General features: G+C 36.6%; 1 protein-coding gene across 4 annotated transcripts in view; it reads right to left on the bottom strand.

Annotated features, from left to right (window-relative positions):
- Positions 1–15,494, bottom strand: part of Ect2 (epithelial cell transforming 2) — a 62,552-nt gene that overhangs the window by 32,270 nt on the left and 14,788 nt on the right. For 3 of the 4 annotated variants that reach the window (XM_090342263.1, XM_090342234.1, XM_090342254.1), the window contains 6 exons: positions 14,860–14,922; positions 13,278–13,500; positions 11,190–11,326; positions 7,115–7,234; positions 2,210–2,278; positions 407–517 (listed from right to left, as the gene is read on the bottom strand). In XM_090342263.1, coding sequence (XP_090198389.1) covers positions 407–517; positions 2,210–2,278; positions 7,115–7,234; positions 11,190–11,326; positions 13,278–13,500; positions 14,860–14,922 — 723 coding nt within the window. The remainder of the gene's footprint in view (positions 1–406; positions 518–2,209; positions 2,279–7,114; positions 7,235–11,189; positions 11,327–13,277; positions 13,501–14,859; positions 14,923–15,494) is intronic. The other variant, XM_090342244.1, reaches the window with a different exon arrangement.

Here is a 15,494-nt window from a genome sequence, read left to right as displayed (position 1 = left end):
TTTCCTAAATAAGCACCTACAGCACTGTCACACATTCAACTGTTAACCTCTGCTACCTACCAAACCAATATATTTTAAACATCACTGTCATCAACAGGTATGACTAAACTTGACAGATTAGTAACTTCTCAAGTTTTAATTTATTTATTGTTATTTTAATGTATTCAATGGTGATTCTCAGATTTGTACTTGAAAGAACATTGGTACAGCATGCTGTACCAATGAACTCAAGACCTCAGTTCAAACCCCAGTTCTGCCCCCCAAAATGTACATTACCTTGGAAGTGGCGCTGTGGCTCAAGGGGTAGGGCAGTAGCCTTGAGCTGAAGAGCTCAGGGATAGTGCCCAGGCCCAGAGTTCAAGACCCATGACAAAAAAAAAAAAAAGCCTTGAAAAATGTATGTTACCTTCAGAAAAGCATGAAATCGGGGCTTCTGTTTTTCACATTTAATAATAGTCTCCTTGCTCATTTCAAAAAAGTTTACAAAAGGAGGGTAGGTTTTTACCAAATCTTTGGACTAGGAATAAGAAAAATAAAACAAGCAAACATTACTTTTTCAGGTATGCCACTCTTGTTCAATGAAATGTCACAATCTGACATTATATACAAAGGAAACTTAGGTTTCACAAGGCAAACATATAAACTTATCCTATAAACTTCTCAGTAAGGAAATGCTAAGCAGCCTGTAATCCTAGCTACTTAAAGGCTAGTATCTCAAAGAACTCTATTAAAAGCCAGCACATGCAGAAAGCAAACAAGCCTCCATCTCTAAATAACCAGTAAAATGCTAGGTTGGAGGAATGGTTCTAGTGGTAGAGCACCAGCCAAGCAAGCTTGAGGTTGAGTTCAAACTTCAGCACTATGCCCAAAAACAAAAATTACTGAACAAAGTGCATCAATCAGTACACACAGCATAAAATTTAAAAAACGAAATAAAGAGCCATAATGAATGACCAAAGGCAAATAAAGTGTACCTTATCAATACAAACATGACAAGAAAAGGTAAAAGTATCTATAAATAAGAAATAAATTCATTAATATTAGAGCTGATACACACAGAATCTTTTATTTCAGAATGATAACCACTGTTAAGAAAACAATTCTATTATCCAAAAATACAAGCAGAACAAGGAAAAAGTCTTAGCTATCTTAAGATACTAAGATGAATCAGGAAGACTTCTGGCAGTAATTCTGACATTTGGAATTCTCTACCAACCAGAAAAGGATCTCTAAGATACAACAAGGAAGGAAAATCAAGGAATGACCTCTAAAGACAGAAGTCCTACCTTCCTGGTAGGACAACATTTTGAAATGTTCAAGTCCTATTCGAAAAGATTAAATTTATACAGTAAAGCCTGTTCCCAGAAACTCAACATAATGAGTGTTTTATGTAATTAGGCTAAGTTTTTTTTTGTTGTTTTGTTTTTCTGTCCTGGGGCTAGAACACAGGGCCTAGGCACCAATCCTGAGTTTTTTGCTCAAGACTAGTACACTACAGCCTCCAGTCACAGCCACACTTACAGTTTTCTAATGATTAAAGAGTCTCGCAAACTCTCCTGCCTGCAGAGGCTTCGAACCTCAATCCTCAAATCTCAGCCTCCTGAGTAGCTAGGATTACAGGCATGAGCCACTGGCACCCAGCCAAGCTATTATGTCATTCTGTTGTTTCTTTATTTTGGTTTTCTGAGACAGTCTTGCTATGAAGCCAAGGCTAGACTTGAACCTCTGATCCTTCTGCCCGACTTTCCCAAGCCCTTAGACTGGCATGCAGCACCACATGCATCATTTGTTTTTAAAGAACCCCCTCCCTCCTGCTCTGGACTGTACCCAGGGCCTCATGCGTGCTAGGCAAATGCACTACCATGGAGCTCCATCCCCAGCTATGAGGTTATCCTCAAATAGAAGCAGCAATTCATTAGGAACCTTTAAACAGAAAGACAGGAGAGTAAAGTATTATCAGTAAGAAAAAGAAAACAAGTTCAAATAAGATCACTAATCTATGACCATCTATGAACAGTAAGCACTCTAATGATGATCTTGTATTAGTCTATGTATAAGAAGCATGTTTTCAGCAGCTAAAAACAATGCACACACATTTTATAAACTAAACTATGTCCAAGTGTGGAAACCTCTCATCATTTAAAGGGTTTCCCTGAGTCCTTGATGATATACTTCGATTTGAAGCTTACAGCAACATTAAAATACTTACATATTTAAGAAAGATGTCACCAATGCTTTTGCTCTCATCCCAATTAACAATTAGGTCTTCTAGATCATCCTAAAATTGAACCGATTGAAACATTTAAAGTTAAGTTTGACAGTTCCTTGTATATTTTTTTAATACTTCCAAGATAGGCAACTGGAAAGAAGGTCTTCTTTGTCCTAATTTGATGTGCAAAATAATAACCTACCAGTCTAAACAAGGATTATTTTTGTCTACAAATAAATTATCCTTTATAATTAAAGAAAATAAAAACAGCATCAAATCAGTTAAGACTAACTTCTCAATGTAATAGCTCAAAAATGTGTCTTGTTCATAAGAACTATTCTATTGAAACTATAAACTGTGTGGCATTATTAATCTTAAAGTTAATCCTGCTAGCATGCTGAGGCATGTCATTAAAAACTATAGCCCACTAACAGGGTCAGCAAATTTTACTTAAAGGAACAGATGGTAAACAGGGAAGACCATATGGTTTCTGTCATTACTGTGCAAAGTAGAAGCCACCACAGACAATATATCAATGCTAAGAGTGGCTCTGTTCTAATAAGACCCTCTATACCCTATCAGGTAATGGGAAAGATTTGGCTCATGAACCATAGCTTACTAATGCCTGGTCAATAAAAACCATGATCATGCTAAAGTATTACATACTCATAAAAATTTAGAAGACATTTATAAACTTTATGAGAAAGCAGGTGACAAAATGAGATGCCAAAAAATGGCATGTACTAATTAAAATTCTAAGTAATTTTAGCACAGAAGTCAGCAAGCTCTTTTTGGGGTATTGGGGCTTGAACTCGGGACCTCCCACTGTCAGGTTTTTCACTCACAGCTAGGTCTCTACCACTTGAGCTTCCAGTTAGTTTTTTGCTAGTTAAGTGGAAATGATTGTCTCTCACATTTGTTTGCCAATGCTGGCTTCAAACTGCATTTCTGATCTCAGACTACCAAGTAGCTAGCTTAAGCATGAGCCATCAGTCCATCTAGAAAGTAACCTCTTACCAGAAGTTTCAAAAGTAGCATCTAAAAAAAGCCTAGGGAGCATTCCACGGATCCTATGAGATTAAAACTATTTTCCTAATAGAGAGAGGAAGGTTGGGCATTTAGTTCTAATATTCAATGTATATATGTAATCATGGAACTAGATAACTAGAATAGAGTGGGGATAGATGGAGGGGGAGAATGATAGAACACTGATTATACTCGTAATTAACATGTTGAAATGAAATTTATTTGTACAACTATTTAAAGATGAACTTTAAAAAAAACTAGTTTCATTGTATTTCTAAGGTATTATTTGACTTTTTCCTCTCTCCTACAGTAATACACAGTAGAGGCTACATGGCGTGCAATACTTCAACAGACTGAAGGTAAAATCACTTTTATACTATGCCCGACAGTAAAAAGAAAAAAAAGTTGTATACAATGTAAATACTGATTTTCTTACTATATTGTCTTAGAAATTAGTTCTTTTTTCATAGAGTGCTATTAAATATACAATGGGTCATTTTAAATAAATACTTTTCAAATTAGATATACTATAGCCATTCACTGGTGTCTCACACCTGTAATCCTAATTACTCAGGAGGCTGAGATCTGAGATCCGAGGATCACAATCTGAAGTCAGCCTGAGCCAGAAGATCTGTGGGTCTCTTATTTGCAATTAACCACCCGGGGGGGTTAACAGAAGTTGAGCTGTATGTAGCTCAAGTGGCAGACCACTAACCTCCAGCAAAAAAGCACAAGGATAGTGCCCAGGCCCTGAGTTCAAGCCTCAGGACCAGTACAAAAAGAAAAAAAAACATTAGATACACTGAGGCTGGGAATGTAGCTCAATAGTAGGATGGTTTCTTAGCAAGCACAAGGCCCTAGATATGAGCCCATTACCGAGAAGCAGAACACAATCAGTTATCCAGAACAGAAGAAGAGCATTATCTGGAAGGTGGGTGCTAGCTTGGGCAACAAAGAGGGTAGATGATGATAAGGACTGTCCAAATAGTTTGTTTACATGTATGAAAATAGAACAAGGAAACCTGTTGAAATTGTTTGAGGAGGATAAAGAGGGAGTAAAATAAGAGTAGTAGAGAAGGTAGACTGGGAGGTAGACATGGATGGACAATGAAACTTCCCCAACCATTCTCCTATAACAATAATGTATTATAATACTAATGTATGCTGCTAAGACAATAACCTCAAGGAAAGTAATTAGATAACCTAAGTCCATAAGAACATGAACTTCAACTCTCACCTCAAACAAAACAACTTTTAAAAGAAAACAAGCCGGGAGTTTGGTCTAGCAGTAGAGTGCTTGCCTAGCATGCAGGAAGCCCTGGGATCAATTACTTGTTAACTACACACACAGAAAAAGCTGGATGTGGTGCTGCATCTCAGGTGGTAAGAGTTCTAGCCTTAAGCAAAAGCAGCTCAGGGACAGTACCTAGATCCTGAGTTCAAGCCCCAGGACTGAGGCAAATAAATGAATGAATGAATTAAGGTAATTCAATTGGATTTCATCAGATTTAAAAATTTTTATACACTAAAGAAACTTGTGTCTAGAATCTTTTTCCTCCCAGTCTTGGGGCTTGAACTCATTAGGGCCTGTAGAAAACGGGAAGTGGGGCTTGGCTCAAGGGTAGGGTGGCAGCCTTGAGCTGAACTCAGGGACAATTCCCAGGCCCGGGGGTAGGGTGGTAGCCTTGAGCTGAAGAGTTCAAAGACAGCTCCCAGGCTGAGTTCAAGCCCCATAACGCACCCAAAAAAAAAAAAAAAAAAAGAGGAAGAAGGAGGGGGAGAAGGAAGTAGAAAGGAGGGAAAGGAAAAAGGAAACGGGAATGAGAAACAAGAGATTTGGAGAAAAATGTGAAGCAAAACTGAAAAAATTCCTCTCTTCCAAGTCTAATGATAACTTTCTCAAGTGCAAAAGCACAAAAGATATAAAAGATTAATGTCATTAAAAAATCCTAACTGAAAATAAAGATAAACTAGCTTTTAGAGCAAAAAGAATGCCTTTAGAGTTCATATTAACTTTTAGAAATTAAACAGATAGAGGATTCTGATAAAAGACAATATACAGACATTCAGTAAATGGTATTTTCACTAACCTACAGTTTTGCTAAGTTACACATCGCTTATATTTTTATTCATAATGTACACTAAAAAGTTTTATGCATCTGTCTAAAAAACATTCTATAGTTCGAACTGATCCTTTTATTGGACTAAAAAAATCTCACGTTGTTATTTTAAATAATAAAAAAAAAAGTGATTTTGCTCAAACATCGCATAGGAAAAATAAAACAACACTGATTTTCCCTGCTTCTTTTTTTCCGTACTGAGAGCAGTGAAACAACACAGAAAATGAGGGCTCACTGCTGAGTGAGACCCCAGGCTCCAGGCTGGTGTGGTGTGGTGTGGTTTCTATGCTCTGAGCTTCTAAGCTCTGTCCCTGACTCTTTTGCTCAAGGCTAGGGCTCTACCACCTGAGCCACAACTCTACTTTTTTGATGGCTGATTGAAAATAAGGTCTTTAGACTTTCCTGTCCAGATTGGCTTTGAATTGCCTATCCTCAGCTCTCAGTCTCCTGAGTAGCAACAATTACAGGTGTGAGCCACTGGCAAAACTCTGAGCTTTTATTTTTTTCTTCGGGAAAGTAGTTTTAATAAGACTCCAGTTTACTAGCATGGTGATGCAAGTCTAAAGTCTCACTATTCAAGAGGCTGAGGCAAAAGAAGCAAGTTCAAGGCTAGCATAATAAGACTATCTCAAAACAAAAAACAAAAACAAGTTTTGGATTAATAAGAATTTTAAAAGAGGTTCTGTTTGAGCTATGTGCCAGGGAGATGGAAAGAACCAACTGGAGGATGAAAGACGATAACATAGTCAAAGTACTTTATACCTACGTATAAAAAGAGAACAATGAAAAATAGTACGGGGTGAATTTGATCAGGATACATTCTTTGTATGTATGGAAATGTCACAATGAACCTTCCTCCACACATAACTAATACATGCTAATAAAAAAAAAATCTAAAACAAAAAACCCAAAACAGCAAAAAAAAAAAAAAAAGCCTAAAGATGAATACAAACAAAAAAAATTGATACAAGAAAACTAATGTAAATAAACAAGTTTTTGAATGTTAGAATATGGACTTTAAGCCAAATCCAAATATATTAGCACAGGGGGTAGAGCTCAGGGGTAGAGCATTTGACTACAAATATATTTGCACAAAATATGAACCTTTTTCTTAACTTGAGCCAAATAATAGCATCAACAGTGTGTAAATTTGCCATACTTTAATACAGTATGTATTTACCAAAACTCAGTCTTTAGCCAGGATAATCACAAATACAGCAGAACTTTCCAAAATATAGTGTAGAGACTGAGGACGTGGCACAAGAAATAGAACACAGGCCTAGCAAGCATAAGGCATAGAGTTTAAGCCCTAGTACTCTAGGGGAAAAAATGAGGAGAAGGAGGCTGATATTGCTCTCCTTGTTTTAGAGGCTCCAACTTTTCTATCCCTGCCACCCCCCAAAACAGAGAGAGAGAACCACAAATGCATGTTATGTTGGCAATATGTATTTAAGATCATTCTTCATACAGTATTTTCATATGGATAATTCTAGCCATTAGTGTTTTCTAGACAAGGGTGAGAAGAGGTTATTTAAATGGAAAACAAAAAAATAAGTTTCAACTGTACACCTACTTAGGGATCCAGATGCTACTCAACAGTAAAGCACCTGCAAGCCGCAAGTAAGTCCTGGGACACACATATGCAGCACATACGAACACATACAAGCATTAAAGAAAAACTTAACTTAGCTAATAGGAAACACGTGAAAGGTTAAATACACAACAACTCAAACAATAATCCTAATCTAACAAAATTTACCTTTATCTTAGTGTGGACATCAAAGATATCTGGGATGCTACCAAAGATAGTTTTAATCTCTTCTGGTGCAAGAATAGGCCCACCACGCTGTCCTTCTTCTTCCAAGGGCACCTGAAATAACTGATTGGGGGAAATAAGTGTACGTTAAGCAGACTGTGGTAAAAGAAAAACAAAACTAAAACACACAGTGATAAAGCAGACAAGATATTGAGATGGTGATAGAAAAGAAAAAAATTAAATGTTCCTACATTTAAAACTTTTCCTTGTAACTGTCTACCCTAAACACTCTTCCATATGTGCATATACATGTATACATAATAAACACAGCCCTTAAAACTTAATGAAAGCAAAGCTCTGGTGACTCACACTATAAATCTAGCTACTCAGGAAGCTGAAACATGAGGATCTTGATCAACGTCAGCCTAAGCAGAGAAGTCCTGAGAGACCTCTATCTCCAACTAGCCAGCAAAAGGCTGGAAGAAGTGTGATTCAATGGTGTGGAGTGTTATTCTTGAACATAGAATCAAGTAAGAACTCATGGCCTTGAATTCAAGCCCAAGGATTGGCACCAAAGCCATGGATTGCAGGGACTACTGTCTCCCACAATAACCAATGGGATTGTAGAGAGTTAAAAAGGAGAGTAAATGAGGATGAATATGGAAGTCTGTTTGCTGATATGGAAATAGAACAATGAAACCTGCTAAAATTGTTTTTTTGGGGGTGTTTTATGCCAGTTCTAGGGCTTGACTCAAGACCTGAGTACTATCCCTGAGTATTTTTTTTTTCCTCAAGGCTAGCATTCTACCACTTGAGCCACAGCATCACTTCCAGCCTTTTGTTTATGTGGTGCTAAGGAACTGAATTCAGGGCTTTGTGCATACTAGGCAAGCACTCTACCACTAAGCCACATTCCCAGCCTCTAGAGTTATTTTAAGAAGCGAAAGACTGATACAAGGAAATGAAGCTGATCATAATACATTGTGTATGTCTGGAAATGAAATGAATGAAATAAAAACCTACTACAACTTAAACATTAATTAAAAAACTGAACTCAAAAGAATGAACTATGCATAGTGGCTCACACCTATAATCTTAGTTACTTGGGAAATCTGAGACCAACAGCCAAGGCACAGATTTCATATCCAATTATCCAGCAGATAATTCCAGACTGGAAGCTTCACTCAAGAGGTAGCACACTAGCAGTAAGTAAACAGGCCGGAGTTCAAGCCTTAATGTGGCACCAAACAAAAGGAGAGGATATGGAGAAGTATATTCGAAAATCCTATACAGATGTATTTTTAATACAACAAATCTGCTGAATTTTCTCCAAGAAAATTCCTCCCCTGTTGTATTTAGCATTTATCATAGAAATGGGTATGATAGGGGCACATTTTATTACATGGAGTATATTTTACCATGTAAACCCCATGGAACATAGGCAAACCCCACAGTGAAGCTCCTATATATAACTGATCCTAATTAGAAAAGGGAGATTAAAAAACCTAAAATCTTCATAAAGAACTGTAAACAGGTTTAGTAATCATTGTTGGTGATCTTTGGCATCACATCTAGTTGTGGCACATATGCTTTTATAATTGAGCCCCTATCATATTCTGTTTGTGTTTCCATTAATTCCCACATTCTTAACAATCACAACAAAATCCAAACCCAAATCAGAAACCACCTACCATTTTTTTCTATTCAAAGATAAGTTTGGTGGCTTCTACTTCATTTTCTTGACAATGTATCAGGCTATCTCCTTCATTACCTAAAACAAATTTATTCCTTCTTTCCAAAGATATCAGAATAATGTCCTATTATTGTCTTTCAGAATCTGACTTTCAGTTTATTCCTTAGTAATATTTTCTTCAATCTTGTTTTAGGGGTTCATCAGAATTACTATTTATTGAGAAGTAATTTCATTGTACATTTTATTAACAGTGAGCAATGAGCTAAACATTTCATATTAAACACTGTTGATTTCATATGTAACACTCAAGGGCCAAGGAAGAGACTTTTTACATCAATTTAGCAAGTTTTACAAATGTGTGTTTGGACAATCTTTTGCCACATGTACAAAGCATTAGGTAAAATAACAACTCTGGAAAAGATAGCTTCAGAGGTTTCTACTATGTCTGAGTATAAATGTATTTCCTTCACAATGTAAAAAGAATTTTTAACTGTGATCCAGGGGTTGATGGCTTGTACCTATAATCCTAGCTCAGATCCTAGGATCACAGTTTAAAGTCACCCCAGAGAGGAAAGTTCATGAGATGTTTAACTCCAATAAACCACCAAAAAGCCAGAAGAGCTGTGGAAAAGCAACAGCCTGAGTAAGAGAGCTGAGGAACAACAGCTAAGCCCTGAATTCAGGACCCAGCTTCAATACAACAAAAAATAACTAGTGTCAACTTTAACCCAAAAGAAGTAAAGCAGGACTGTCTGACACTAATACTAACACAAAAACTGGCCAACAAACCTCAAGTTTCCAGAATAGTCATCACACCTAGCAATCTCAGACTGATACCACTATCATTGGGACTAAGGATTACAGCTTCAAAGTATTTGACATAAGTTCTTCAAGTCTGTCCATAGGAAGATCCCCAGCCTCAGTTTCTTTGAATACACCCACCATTTATTTTGGCATGCATATTCCTATGGGAATATTCCTATGGCAGGGCTCTGCTAGTCCCAAATAGCTACCATTTGTGGTGGGAGAATATGATTCCATTAAACTGACAGGGACCTTGTGAAATTCTAAATCAAATTCACTCCTCTATAAGATCACCTACCAAAGATCATAAGAGTCATTAATGAAAAAATGGTGCTAAAATTCCAACTATAGTTACTGCATTATCTTACCAGCAGTTTTGGTCACAAACTAAGTCAGATTAATCATAGATGTATTAACGTTAACAAACTATAGTCAAAACAGAGGAACTAATTAAAGTAAATTTCTTAACAAGAATTTTAACTTCTCTACACATGCTCTGCAGGTCAGTGGTTGGAGAAGCTCAGTTGGTCCAAACCATGGTCAAACTGCTCTGTGTTATCGTTTCCCTGCCCATGTAGGGTGAAAATCTGCCTCCACATATTAGATCCAAATAGTACAAGAGCAGTGACTCAATTCTCGGGTATTCAAGGTCACTGACATGAACTTGGAGATAGAAGTATAACTATACAGACATATAAATATATGATGGGCTGTATAGTCTATAGACATTGATGTGTAGACTGACATGTATCTATGGCATACAAACTCTCAGCTTAATTTTATTTTGTGCTAGTGATTGCATATAGAGATTCCATTCTTGAATACTTGTTTCTTAAACTTGATATTTCAAATATGATACAAAAAAGTGTTAAGAAAACCTTTTAATTAAAAAAAAAGAAAAAAGAAAATCCACCTCCACAAAAGCAAAGGTGCCAAAAAGCTAGGTCAACGTCAATGAGCGTAATAGCAATAAACAAGTAAAAATTGGAAATTTGCTGAAAATCAGCCTGTCTTTAGTGAAAGCTGAGCAGAGCTATGCAGAAAATGAACACATCCCTAGGACAGCACTCAATTGTATGCAGGCTGTGTACATGCGGGTTTCCTACAGTGGTCTCTTTGGTACCACATAACTGCAAACATCAAGAGTCTGCTATCTATTGGCATTTGCAGTATCTATGTTCACTTGTATTTGTGCATAATTTTCTTCTAAAACCCAGTATTTTTTTTGTTCTTGGGAGCTGTGTTTAATGCTAACATTAAACAATTAAACAATTCTAGGATTGACCCCAGTTAAGACAAGCACCGCATCACTGAGCTAAAACTCTACCTCTTAAAAACATGAGAAGGGGGCCAGAAGTTTGGCCTAGTGGTAGAGTGCTTGCCTAGCATGCACGAAGACCCAGGTTGAATTCCTTGGTACCACATACATAGAAAGAAGCCAGAAGTGGTGCTGAGACTCAACTGGTACAGCTCTAGCCTTGAGAAACTCAGGCCCTGAGTTCAAGCTCCAAGACTGGCCAAAAAAACCCCTATGAATACACACTTACAAATGTAGAAATCATTTTACAAATTGATACTTACTTGAATAACTGTTGCCAATATATTTACATAATTGCTTTCAGTCTGATAGAGCTCTTTTGCAACTTGCCACCTAGCTGACTGCTTTGAAGGAACTGGAGTAGAATTTTTAGAAGACTTAGTACAAGACTTAGGTGTATCTAAAAGCATTAAAAAAAAAAAAAAGCAAAGTAAGCTTTAATTGGAAAACAGATCTAAGTATAAAATATTATAAGATAAGATACAGATCTACATTGAAGCAGAATTAGAATTAATCCCTGAAAGGATAAAGGTAAAAAAAAAACAGAATGGTCAAAAATATTAGTAGCTCCAAATCAACATTATATTAATAAATAATGTAAGCTCTTCAATAATGTCAATGTCATTAAAAATGAAGGATTCTAAATTAGAGGAAAATAGAAATAATTATCATGTGATCCAGAACAACAAAAAAACTCAAATTGTATGTGTGTGTGTGCACACATGTTTAGTGACATATGAGGGAGTAAAAAGGAGATTTTAAAATTTAAAAGCAAGCTTGGCAAAAGAATTTCATTTAGAAAAAATATATAAAGAGTACTTGTAAAGATAATAAAACAAAATGGAAAGCAACAAAAAAATACTTAAGTTTAAAAAGAGAGGAAAACTCAGGGACAGCATCCAAACCCAGAGTTCAAGCCCCATGACCCACAAAAATAGAAAAAAAGAGGAAAGGGTTATTTTAATTATTACAATAGTAGAAAACTATATACATATGGAACGGCCTCAAAAAAATAACCAATGTTAAATAAAAAGTTATTCCTTAGTTCAAAGTGTCTTAATAGATCAGAGTGGTTGGTCATGTCTGTTTCAATGAATCCTTTTCTTCTCCAACTACGTCCTGAAAAATTTACGAAAACTAGGGGAGTGGCCGGGGACCATGGCTCATTCCCATAATCTTAGCTACTAAAAGAGGCTGAGATCTCAGGATCCCAATTCAAAGTCTTAAGACATAACCACCAAAAAAGCTATACACTGAACTGTGGCTCAAAGGGTGGAAGTTCAATCCCCAGTTTACACAAAAATGTAAAATTTTTAAAAGACAAAAATAGATAATAGAAGAAACTGTGTCAGTTCAACACAAAGTAAATTCACTCTCTTCTGACTTTATACTATTTTCTCCATAATATCTCCTGTGATTTTTTTAAAACTAAGAATCTTTTTTTTTTTACTTTTTTGGTCACTCAATAACATCTATGATCTTGGGGTGGGGGTTGGTTTTTTTTTTTAGGGGGGGCTTGAACTCTGGGCCTGGGTGCTGCCCCTGAACTCTTCAGCTCAACCCCATGACTCCCTTCTCCCCTCCCCCTCTCCCCTTCCCCCTCCCCCCCAAAAAGGACTAGGGCTCTACCACTGCACTGGAGCACTACTTCTGGACTTTTGGTGGTTAACTGGAAATAAGAGTCTCATGGTCTTTTATGACTAGGCTTTGAATCATGAGTCTCAGATCTCAGGCTCCTGAGTAGCTAGGATTACAGGCATGAGCCACTGGCTAACATCTATGATTTTTTAAATCATAATGTTCAGAATCTGCCCTTCTGGCCACTTGTGGGACTTGAACTCAGGGTCTAAGTGCTGTCCCTAAGTTTTTTGTCTTCAAGGCTAGTGTTCTACCACTTTGCACCACTGCTCTACTTCAGATTTCCTGGTGGTTTACTGGAGATAAGAGTTTCACAGCAGCCTTTGCTGCCTGAGCTGGCTCTGAACTGTGATCCTCTCATCTCAAGCCTCCTGAGTAGCTATGATTACAGATATGAGGGAGGCTACCAGCATCTGGCCAAAGAATCTGCTTTTTAAGCAGCTCTTGTCACTCACTGGACAAGTTACCTCTCTGTTCTTCAGTTCTATCATGTATGAAATGGAGACAATCAAATCTATTTAGCAAATACACAAAATACGTAAAACACTAAGTGTGTAGTGAGTTATCATCTAATGGAAGATTATGCTTAGTATTTCCTGTGTCTTTTCTCCCTACTGAGTACAAATGCAATTACAGGCAAAGCTTAGGTAAATCTTTACTACAAATACTCCATACCATTCCATCCTTAAAATTCATTTTTAAATGCCAATTACCTCCACAGTTAATGCTAGACTCTGGTGTGTTAGAGATATCTAACAGTGACCCTATAGAAAGGGAATGTTCAGCAGATGGACGCTTCCGTGGAGGGAAAGGTGACATGTCTGTCTCTCTTGAGAGCTGAGCAAGTGTCTCTTTTAAACGACGTCTTTTGCGGTTGCTGTTTGGAGTATTTAGAGAAAGCAGTGACACAGATTTTTTGAGCTCTGGAGTATTAGCCTACAATTAAAAGCACAGAAGATCTGTATTATTTTCAAGGTTCTTTACTAAAGAAAAATATGCTTATGGGTCTGACAAAAATAGGGAGAGCATACAATATGGTACCTACTTAGATTTGATAAACATGTCACACTCAATATTCCACTCAAAATCATCAATTCCCAAATAAACCTCAGAAAAACTGCTACTGTTTTAGTGAATGCCAATGCTCTTCATGGAGACCCAGCATGAGGTCTAGATTTTCAGGTTTTCATTCTACTATTAGTCAACTTTTTAAGGCCATCTCCTTAGGATTCTCTATTGACTCCCAATCCTAATGAATACAATACTAACTCTTTATCATATTAAAACTTACTGATAATGTCTGTCTATTAAGTTTTTTATGTTGGGATTTTCCACACTAAGCTACTTGCTATTTTAACAATATCAAGCTTTTACATCCTCTCTTCTGTTGTTCTAAATTAAATGTCCTTACCTGATTAGACTGGCATTGGCTTAATAGTTATTTGCCCTTCTCACTCCTGATTCAGTCTCTCAGAAAGAGTGAAGCTCTACAGAAGACACTGCTCGACTATATCACACATCATTTGGCATTACAACTGTTGGCAAATATATTTTGCCAATAAAGTTCTAAGTTTCTAAATGGAAATCTCATTACTTATAATAGTATCATCAAGAATCACCAGAGAATGAACTTCTGTTAAACTAAATTAAATGCATTGTTTCAGCTATATCTTCGTAGATTAAGACTATTACTGGATATCTAGTTGCTTAATGATTCTAAAAGTCCTAAACATACCACAAAATGTGTATACCTTACTGTATCTTACTTTGTTACCTGGTATATTGTATATATGGTTTTTTGACATAAGGAAGGGAAGGAAAACAAGATGATTGGGAGTAGGATGGGGGAAGAAAAAGTGGGAGAAAAACTTGGGAAGGGTTAAGTAACAATGTTCAAGAATTAATGCACCTACTACCTGATGAATGTAAATGTAAACTCTTCTACACATTACTCCTACAATAAAATACAATTAAAAAAAAAAAATGTGTAGGGGCTGGGAGTTTGGCCTAGTGGTAGAGTGCTTGCCTAGCATGCACTAAGACCCGGGTTCGATTCCTCGGTACCACATACATAGAAAAAAGCCAGAAGTGGTGCTGAGGCTCAAGTGGTAGAGCTCCAGCCTTGAGAAAGTCCAAGAACAGGGCTCATGTCCTGAGCTCAAGCCCAGGACTGGCAAAAAAAAGAAAAAAAAAATGTGTATACTAATACCAGGCTCTCTAAACCCAAACTCTCATTTTTATACAACCAAAATGAGTATGAGGGGCAACGGGAACATACCTGAGAAAAGAACATACCTTGTGATAAAAATACATAGTTTCCCCAGCACGGGCATCCATCTGAATGCTTCCCCAAAACCACTAGAGGACAGAAAGTATTTTAATTAAAAATTAACTTTAGTTTGTAAGAGAAGCTATTAGTAACATTTTTTTTAGTGTTTTTTTAAAAAGATTTTTTAATGTACTGTGTGAAATGCGGGAGGGGGAAAACACTGTTAAAAATAAATCTAGTAATTACCTGACTTATGTGCCTGTAATCCCTTTGTACATCACCATTATAATAATTTTTTTTAAAGACCATCAAAATGCAAGAAATACTATCAGAAAATTAGTAAAACAGGAAGAGGAAAGGAGTAAACAGAAAAATAACAAAATGGAAGGAAACACATCATATTTCTTGATAGTTATGTCAAACAGCAATGAACTAGAATCTTCAATCATAAGGCATCGAGCAGTAGGTTGTTTCCAAAAACAAGACCCAATCATTTGTTGTCACCAAGAAATATATCTCACTATCAAAAGAAAATACAAATTCCAACTGAAGGGATGGAAAAGATCTTCTAAGCAACGCATCCTTCAAGAAGACAAGAGTAGCCGTACTAGTAACTGATAAAAATAGACTTCGAGTTAAAAACAGTAAAAAAAAAAAAAAA

This window comes from Megascapheus bottae, chromosome 1 (genome assembly GCF_031878675.1).
Source record: "Megascapheus bottae isolate mThoBot1 chromosome 1, mThoBot2.hap1, whole genome shotgun sequence".
Taxonomy (NCBI): domain Eukaryota; kingdom Metazoa; phylum Chordata; class Mammalia; order Rodentia; family Geomyidae; genus Megascapheus; species Megascapheus bottae.
The sequence above is the reverse complement of the archived record's forward strand: the minus strand, read 5'-3'. Positions and strand labels throughout refer to the sequence as shown.